The sequence below is a fragment of the Chrysochloris asiatica genome, unplaced genomic scaffold (assembly GCF_000296735.1).
Source record: "Chrysochloris asiatica unplaced genomic scaffold, ChrAsi1.0 scaffold00019, whole genome shotgun sequence".
In the NCBI taxonomy this organism is placed as follows: domain Eukaryota; kingdom Metazoa; phylum Chordata; class Mammalia; order Afrosoricida; family Chrysochloridae; genus Chrysochloris; species Chrysochloris asiatica.
In genome coordinates this window covers 9,422,100-9,432,187 of record NW_006408537.1, presented here as the reverse complement: position 1 = coordinate 9,432,187, position 10,088 = coordinate 9,422,100, and the positions used below count along the sequence as shown (strand labels likewise).

The window sequence follows — 10,088 nt, the reverse complement described above, 5'->3', positions numbered from 1 at the left end:
CTATTGAGTTATTGTTATCGAGTCGGTTCCAACCCACACTGACCCTGTATAGGGCTTCCAAGGAGTGGCTGGTGAGCTTGAACCTTTCAGTTCAAACAGACTTTGCAGTCCAACTCATTAACTCACATTTTGTATACCCTGGTTGTTCCTGGAATGCTTCCTGCAGAGCAGCTGGTAGTTTCGAACTGTTGACCTTGTGGTTTGCAGCCCGATTCGTAACCACTACGCTACCAGAACTCGTATATAGAAAACAGGCCTGTGTAATACTTTCATTTATATCACTTGGGAACGAGTCAAAGATACATAATTGTAACAGAAAGACATAAAGAGTTCTCTAGATCATAAATTTCATATAGAGATATGGAACAAACTGAGATTTGCTAACCAGCATAATCCCTCAAATCCAGTTCAAGAGAAAAGTTCATTTTATAATACCATATATCTATCACCTAATTTTTAACCCTGAGGAAAGAGGAGAACTCCATGTTACTGTACTATCTTAAGATTACCTAGTGCTAGTGAAATAGAATACTGACAAATCTTTTGAATTTGGCTGTTTCTCTAGAAATTACCTCAAATATTTACTCAACACTCAGAGAACTGTACTTGAAACCATTACACAATTCAACTCAAACTTGCCTACTTCACAGTCTTGGAATATAAAACAGTTTACTCCCACATACAAGATAAACTCAGTCCTTTATTTGATTACTAATTCTTTCCTTCTCAGTTCTTTTGAGCTCTGGAATTTCCACCAAGAACATAGATAATGTGTGTCTTACCATCCCATTTCAATCTCACCTAGCCTCCATTTCCACTCCAATGACAAGTCAAGGGCTTGTGGGAATTCCTGTGAAAAGTGCCCAGGTTTACTTAATAAATTTGTTCTCTAGCCTGTCCTACATTTATAATGTGTGTCCTATCTCAATTATATAACCTTACTTCCTATTGGTTAATATTTATTCTGTGTATAAAAAAAAAGAAAAAAAAAGGTAGGTGTATCTGTCAACTTTGTAGGCACCATACTAAAATCCTTTGGCAACGCAGTCATATGCTTATTATAATTTGTAAACAGAACCCACAGGGTAAGTGAAAAGAAAGTCATGTAGTCGGGTCACTGGCATTTTCAGTATTTTAAATAACAGGAATGAAGTTGGCCACAGTAATGAACATACATTCTAAAATAAAAGACTTACACCAACCCGATCTATATAACCTATACACCCACTCACTGCCATCAAGCCAATTTTGACTCATAGTGATCCTGTAGGAAACAGCAGAACTGCTCCCTAAGGTTTCTGAGACTATAAATCTTTTCGAAGCTGACAACCTCATCTTCCTCCCACATAACATAGTGGCTGATGGGTTTGAACCAACCACCTTGCAGTTAGCAGCCCAACACTTAACCCACTGTACCACCACTGAAAACAATATAGTTCAAAGACTCAAGGAAACAATTAGTCCAAGGAACTAATAGACAACATGAACCACACCCTCCACTAGCCTGAGAACAGAATTAGATGGTGCCCAGCTACTACTACCAATACGCTGATCATAATCACAATAGAAGGTCCTAGACAGAATGGGAGAAATATACACAACAGAATTCAAATTCATAAAAAGGCCACACTTAGGGGTCTGACAGAGATTGGTGGAAACCCTAGGACACGGCCACTGGACACCCCTCTACTCTGAAACTGAATCCAAGCCACAGATCAACTTTCAGCCAAACAACAGGCCTATAAAGTGAACAATTACAACCTACAAAGAACATGCGTCTCAGGACAATTAATTATACAAAACCAGAGGGCAGCATCTGACAAAAACAAAAGTTCAAAAGGTAGGAAGGCATGAATGGAAATTGGGTATGCAGGGAGGAAGTGAGAAGAGTACTATTATATCAAGGGGATTGGAACCAATGTCATGAAACAAAACGTGTATTCACTGTTAAAAGGGAAACTTATTTGCTCTAGAAACTTTCACTCAAGCTACAACAGCAAACAATACAGAAAGGTCCAAAATAATCAGAAAACCATGACTACTTGAACACCAAAACCTATTTTTAAATTCTACACATACCAAACTATTAAATCGTTGTAAAAATCAATGTTTTGCTGCTAACTACAGAAAGCATCTAAAAAATCCTAATAAACTCATATAATTGGCATTTTAATAACAAATAACAAATTAAACTTTAAATTTATGTGCACTAAAAAGAAATTAACAGCCAAAAATGACATGAAGTTATTTCTTGGAAGAAATTAAAGTTTCAAATAACAGGCAATGAGAAACAAATTTAAAATGTCAAGTTCAGGATAAGAAAAAACTATTTTAATGAGTAAATATAAATAACTCAAAACTTTACATATACTTCTTTTAAGTGAGAAGAATCCTGGATAGCAAAGGGTTGCACACTCTGATACTAAGCAAAAGGTCAGCAGTTCAAACCCACCAGGCACTCCTTAGAAGAGTCTGCTTCTATAAAGATTTACAACCTTGGAAACCCTATGGGGCAGTTCTACTTTGTCTGACAGCAATGCTATAAGTCAAAATCGACTCAACAATAACAGGTTGGCTTGGCTTGTTGTAAGTGAGTCCACCAGGCTACCAGTATCACTTGCCATCACTCAAAAATGCTCACTTATTTGAAGGGTAAGTGAACAAGGCTAATTCTATTTGGAGTCCTGGCGTGGCGCTGTAGGATAAGCACTGGACTGCTAACACAAGGTCAGCGGTTCAAACCCACCAGCCACTCCTCAGACTCAACAACACTTAACAATAAGTTCTATTTAATATGCAGTGGATTTCATTTGTGACACACAGAATACTGCCCACCTCTTTAAGGATACTCACCTTCACTGTCCCTCCCAGTCTATATTTTTCTACTATTGAAAAGCAGCTTGTCACTAGATCCACTAGTATATCAAATCAAACAAAAGGTATTTCAAATCAAATACAAATATTGGTGCAGTAATTACATGCTTGACTGATAACTGAAAGGTTAGTGGTTCAAGCCCACCAGCAGATCTGTGAGAGAAAATGCCTGGCCATTTGCTCCTGTAAAGATTACAGCTTAAAAGGTCGTATGGGGCAGGTCTTCTCTGTCATACACAGTTGTTGCTATGAGTCAGAGTTGACTCAATGGCACCTAACAACAGCAAGGAGGTTTTATAAAACATAAGATAAGTTAAATTGTTTTCAAAGACTCTGAACTGTAACAGTATAGACTCTTTGTCTGTGAGGCTGACAGCTGTCAAAGACTGACCTTTTCCTAACTGGTCAACTGAAGAACCATTAACAGAATTGGCTTAACCTTCCCCATTCACCTTTAATGTGGCACAGGTTAAATCAATCACCTCAGCAATAAGAAATTAAAAACGGGTCACGTAGACAGTAACATTTATTCATTTCTAAGCCTCCTTAGAAATTTCAGATTTCAAATCCAGGTTATTTACATATGAAGTCAAAGAATGAAAAACATCCTCCGTGAGCGTTTCATGTTAAGCCTTTCTGTTTCATGTCACAGAGACTCAGATTCTACACCAGGACTGAGTCACATTCCACCTAGAAATCCAAGGAGAGACTGAAAACGTCAAAAGTATCAAAGCACTGCTAGAGTCAGAAACAGAAAACAAGAGTCCATGATAGGAAAACTGGGCCTCATCTACCTCCTCCAAGTGTTTATCCAATAAAATTACGATAGCCATGGTAATCTGACCAAAAGCATAATTTAATCATCTATGCTAATAAATTAATGATCTCTTTTCCTGTACATATTGCTCCACCAAGGCAAGTATTATGTAATGTGGTTACATACAATATTCCACCTCCTTCAAACATGTATCTTCTACAGAAGTAGATTAACACAAAGTCTCTGCAGCTTTAGAAACTGAAAAGAAAGAGAAGATATACAAACAGGATGCACAGGCACTTCAAGTCTGGGTAGATCTCACAATGTGTGCCAGTAATCCAGCTTCTGCTACCAAGATGGCCCAGTGGTTGCATCCAGCTTTCAAAGACTCTCCCTTTCTTAGGCAGTAGAGTCCAGCACACATTAGAGAGCATCTAAGGCAAAAATGCCAAAAACCTCCCAGCAATCCTTGCATTCTTCTTGGGTCTAAAACATGGCAAAAAAGCATCACTGATACCTGTTTTAGCAAAATGGCTTTCAAATGTAAACCAAATACTGCAAAGTGAAGAAACTGCATTGTTGCTGTTGTTAAATGCCGTCGAGTCGGTTCCGACCTATAGCGACCCTGTATACGGTTTTCAAGGAGCAGCTGGTGAGCTTGAACCGCCAGCCTTGCAGTTCAAACGGCTTTGCAGTCTGGCGCATTAACCCACAGCGCCACATTGATAAAACAGTAGCAAGTAAAAAAGCCTAAAGGAAACCAGCAGGGCCCCAGGAGCATGGGAGCAAGCTAATTAACAGCACCTAAATTCATGAGTCTTAATTATCAGTGTCAGATGCCATAGGAGGGCAGTAGAATAGAAAAAAAGGCCTCTGCCAGGAAAGTGATTACAAGATATCACAGAAATAGTTTTCCCTGCAATGCTTTCTCACTCTATCTTCCTCAAATCCGCACCAGCTACAAAACACTTGCTTAAGCTTTACCACCTGTCATTTACATTTCAAAATCAAAAGGTGCATTTTTATTTATACTCTCCATTCCTCCACCCTAGGGTTGTGATAAATACCATAAGAGAACTACCTCCCCATCCTATTTCCCAGTGAGAATCATTGAATTAGAAAACCCAAAACAGTCATACAGCTAACAAGGTAGTTCTGGTTCACTTTAGATACTACAAAAGACCATGTGCCATACAAATGTGCTTATTCACTTTCCCTTCAGTCACTTCCAGTTTTATTCATATGTCCACATCTTACTTGAATGTACGTTTATTATGTCTCAAATACATGCTTATGATAATATATATCGAATGACCTGCAGCGTGAAATAGAATATAAATAAAAATAGCAAAGAAGTATGAACAATTAGAGCAAGACTGGAAACCATGATAGTGACTGACTGCCAACACACTTGTTAAAATCATACGTATTATTTTCCATCAATTTCCTGTTTCCTAGAATACTGAGACCAAAAAAAAAAAAAATCTCACTGCCACTGAGTCAATTCTTACTCATAGTAACCGTATATACAATACAGGGCAAAATAGAACTGGCCCATAAGGATTCCAGGGCTGTTTCTTTATGGAAGTAGGCTGCCACCTCATTCTCCTGTGGAACAGCTGGTTCAAACTGCCAGCCTTCTGATTAGCAGCCACACACTTAACCACTGGGCCTTCAGTGCTCCTGACCCTAAAATAAACAACCCAAAACTGGGTTTCTTAAACTGCAGTAAAACATATGAACCTAACCGTCTATTCAGTCTAATCCCTCTAATACATAACTATTTGACCATTTGCTAGCTCAATAGCTTCCATAATATTACTAGTTAGCATATATGCCAGGTCCAATACTAAGTACACTACACATACCATTTAACTCAAACCTCACAGATCTCTGAAGTACTGATTGTCATTATACCAGTTTTAAAGAGGAAAAAGAGAATAGAAAATTTACCCAAAGTCACAAAATTGATTGTCAGGGCTGCAATTTTATTTTACATTACTTATAAATCAATGGGAAGGGCAGTGGCTTAAGAGGATAAGCAATGGGCTGGGAACCATCAGGTCAGCAGTTTGAACCCACCAACCAGTCCACAGGTGAAAGATGAGACTCTCTATAGTCTCAGAGATTACAGCCTCAGAAACCCTACTCAGGGTCACTATGGGTTAGTACCAACTTGATTACACTTAACAACAGATTTTTAGGTCAGACACAAAGAAGCTTATTCTCACATCACAAAAGCAGCAAGTTCAGACAGGAAGTAGGAAGAATGCTGGTACACTTAGGGGATTGTAACTAATGTCACAAAACAAAGTGTGGAATGGGAAACTATTTTGCTCTGTAAACTTTCACCCAAGTCACAATAAAATATTTTAAAAAATTAAAAGTAATTTTAAAAGCACTAAGAACATAGGCAGGCTTGTCATTCACATAAAATCTCCAGAATAAGCAAATTTAGAGACTAAAAACAGATTAGGGGAAATGTAAAAGGGGGCGTGCCCACTAAAGGACACGGTTTCTTTTTTAAGGGTGAAGAAAATGTTCTAAAAGGAAACAGTGATGATGGTTACACAATTCTGATTACACTAAAAGTCACTGTTCTGCACTCTTTAAAATAGTGAATTTCATGGTATATGAATTCCACCTTAATAAAGCTATTATTAAAAAAATTACACTTGACACATTGAGACACTCTACAATAAAAGAACAGACCTTCTCAAGGACACATCTCCAATAAAATGAGGAATTTCAACAACAAAAAACTGGTTTTAAAATGAATAGATAACAACTATAATTGATATTAGTCATAACATGTCTCTAAGGATCAAAGCAAAGTGGAAAATGAATGGGGCTTTGAGGTCAGAAGATCTTGCATTTGGCATTGGTCCCAACCACTTCACAGAAAATGTTATCTAGAAATCTTCTGCTCCTCCAGGGTCTTTTAGGGCAAGTAAATCTGAGAAACTATGGATGTAATGTCCCTTGTTAGAATGTCACAGATACTAAACACATTTCTTTTCCATAATCTCTTTGCTACAGTGGGTACATCTCGACTTATCAGACAGGACAATGTTCTTTCATCTACTACAACTTCTACATTCTAACTTCATTTGACCTCAAGCCACCCATTCCAACACCAAACTACAGTCCACCAACTAGTCCTACCACCAATAGCTCTAGGTCTCCCATAGCAGAATTTTCTACCTCCCCACTGCAGCTTAGATTCACCTAAAAGATGATCTGTCCTTACTAATATGTTCCATGCATTTCTTCTTTTTATATAATTATAATATGTAAATCATTCTGATTTGTCAGTAAAACTATTTTTTAAACTCTTCAGAGAACAGATATTTCTGACTATCACCCCCTCTGCTGTGGGTTAATGAGCTGGACTGCACAGTCGGTTTGAAATACAAGGTCGCGGTTCAAGCTCACCTGAGCTGTGAGCCTCAGAAACTCTATAGAGAGTCGCTATAGGTCGGAACTGACTCAAAGGCACTTAGCAACAACATCTTCACTACAAATAAGTAACTATCATCTATCTGTATTCTTTAATATATTATTAGTTTTAAACATTGGTCTATAAGATTTTGGTTAAAAATTAACTTATACAATCTAATTTTTTTTTGTAGTTTGTTATTGTTGTGTGATATTATCAAGTAGATAATACCAAACTCACAACGACCCCATGTGACAAAATAAAACTGCCTATAGAGTTTTCCAGGCTGTAATCTTTATGTGAGTAGATAACCAGGTCTTTTTATCACACAGCAGCTAGGTGAATTCTAACTACCAGCCTTTCTGTTAACAGCCCCATGCGTAACCAATGCACTACCAGAGCTCCCGTTTTTGCACTTTACTAACATCACAAATTTAATAGGTAAAGTCACTAAACTGGAAGGCTTTGATACCAGGAAGAAAACCTTTGTCTCTAGCTGGGGATGGCGGAAGGTACACTGTTGTGCAAAATTTCTAGCTATTTACTCTTTCATGCAAACACTTGGAAAGAAATGCAAAGAAAACCAACTTCACACATTAATACCAACACTCAAAGGCAAAAGAGAAAAGTGAAGACAATTAGATATAACTATAAAAATATACTTACGGCCTCAAACTGTAAATGGCTATCCTTTAAGAAATCTTGAATCTTGTCCTTAGGTAAAATACTGAACCGAAATCGAAGAAGATCCATCTCTTGTTGTATGAACCAGCGTCTAAGATCCTCACTGAAATACAGAGAAATTATCAATCATGAGTTCTGTGATTTTTAAATCCTAGAAATGTTTATAAAGAAATGTACAAAATTCACAAAGCAGTTAAAAGCATACAAGTCCTCTAGTGTAACGAAGTGAATATGACTACAATACGCTAAAAATTTCCAAGTATGTATTAGATATGGTGGTAAAGTGTTATGGGCATAAAATTAAAATGCTTAGAAGTTAACTGAATCAATTATTAATAATACAAAATAAAATAGATCACTGTATTTAACAGAACCAGATAATAGTCATTTACATTAGAAAATAAGGAGCTCTGGTAGCATAGTGGTTATGAGTTGGGCTGATAACCTCAAGGTCAGCAATTCAAAACTACTAGCGATTCCACAGGAAAAAGATGGGGCTTTTTGCTCCCATAAACATTCACAGCCTTGGAATCCCTATACAGGGCCACTGTGAATTGGAACCAACTCCACAGCAAACACCACCACCACCACATTAGAAAATGAGAAAACTCCTTTAGTCCTAAAGTGGTCTCATTAATGAAATTAGGAAGAGCGCTGTTCCATTGTGGGAATTGCAATCAGTGTCACAAAACAAAACGTGGATGAATGCTGACTGGAAAACCGATTTGTTCTGTAAATGGTTATCCAAATCAATAAAGTTTCTTTAACTATATAATTTATATATACTTATTTATAATTATGGGGGGCACTGTGAGTCTATACAAAAGCACTGGACTATGAACCACAAGACTGGCAGTTCAAACCCACCAAACGCTCCGTGGGAGAAAGATAAGGCTTTCTGCTCATACAAAGATGTACAGCCTTATAAATCTTATATAGGGTAGCTATGACTAGGAACCACCACTCGTCTGTCGCTTTGTCATACTGTGGTGGCTTGTGACTTGCTGTGATTCTGGAAGCTATGCCATGAGAATTTTGAATACCAGCAGGGTCACCCATGGTGAACACGTTTCAGAGGAGCTTCCAGACGAAGACAGACTAGGAAGAAGGAGTGAACAACTACTTCCGAATATTTAGTCACTGAAAACCTTATGAATAGCAGAAAAAAACAGTCAGATATAGTGCCAGAAAATGAGCCCCTCAGGTTGGAAGGCACTCAAAATACAACTGGGAAGAGCTGCCTCTTCAAAGTAGAGTTGACTGTGATGATGGAGTAAAGCCCGTGGGAGAAAAGCCCGCGGGACCTTCATTTACTGATGAGGCACAACTCAAACTGAAGAGAAACAGCTGTAAACATCCATTAATAATCAGAACATGGAACGTACAAAGTATAAAACTAGGAAAACTAGAAATTGTCAAAAATTAAATGGAACGCATAAACATTGATATCTTAGGCATTAGTGAGCTAAAATGGACTGGTATTGGTCATTTTGAATCTGACAACCACATGGTTTACTATACTGGAAATGAAAAATTCAAGAGGTATGGTGTTGCATTCATTGTCAAAAAGAAGATATCCAGATCAGTCATGAGGTATAATGCTGTCTGTGACAGGATAATATTCATGTGTCTACAGGGAAGTCCAGTTATTACCACTATTACTCAAATTTAGACACCAACCACTAAAGCCAGTGAGGATGAAATAGAAGAATTCTACCAACTTCTTCAATCTGAAATTGATCAAACATGTAATCAAGATATAGTGATAGGATTACTGGTAACTGGAATGCAAAGGTTGGGAGCAAAGAGGAAGGAATAGTAGTTGGAAAATATGGCCTTGGTGATAGAAATGATGCTGGAGATGGCATGATAGAATTCTGAAAAATCAATGATTTCTTCATTTCAAATACCTTCTTTAGACAGCATACGAGACGATTATACACATGCACCTTACCAGATGGAATACACAAAAATCAAACTGATTACATCCATGGAAAGGAATGATGGAAAAACTCTGTATCATCAGTCAAAACAAGGTCAGGGGCAGATTGTGGAACAGATCGTCAAGTGCTCATATGCAAATTCAAACTGAAGATGAAGAAAATTAAAACAAGTCCACGAGAGCCAAAATATCACCTTGAATATATCCCACCTGAATTTAGAAATCATCTGAAAAACAGATTTGATACATTAAACACTAAAGACCAAAGACCAGAAGAATTGTGGGATGACATCAAGAACATCATATAGGAAGCAAGCAAAAAGTCATTAAGAAGACAAGAAAGAAGAAAAAGATCAAAATGGATGTCAGAAGAGACACTGAAACTTGCTCTC

General features: G+C 37.6%; 1 protein-coding gene across 1 annotated transcript in view; it reads right to left on the bottom strand.

The window, feature by feature from the left end:
- The window catches only part of PRIM2 (primase, DNA, polypeptide 2 (58kDa)), a 407,781-nt gene that overhangs the window by 387,259 nt on the left and 10,434 nt on the right, over window positions 1–10,088 (bottom strand). The window contains exon 4 of the mRNA XM_006835743.1: window positions 7,737–7,857. Within this exon, the coding sequence (XP_006835806.1) occupies window positions 7,737–7,857 (121 nt within the window). The remainder of the gene's footprint in view (window positions 1–7,736; window positions 7,858–10,088) is intronic.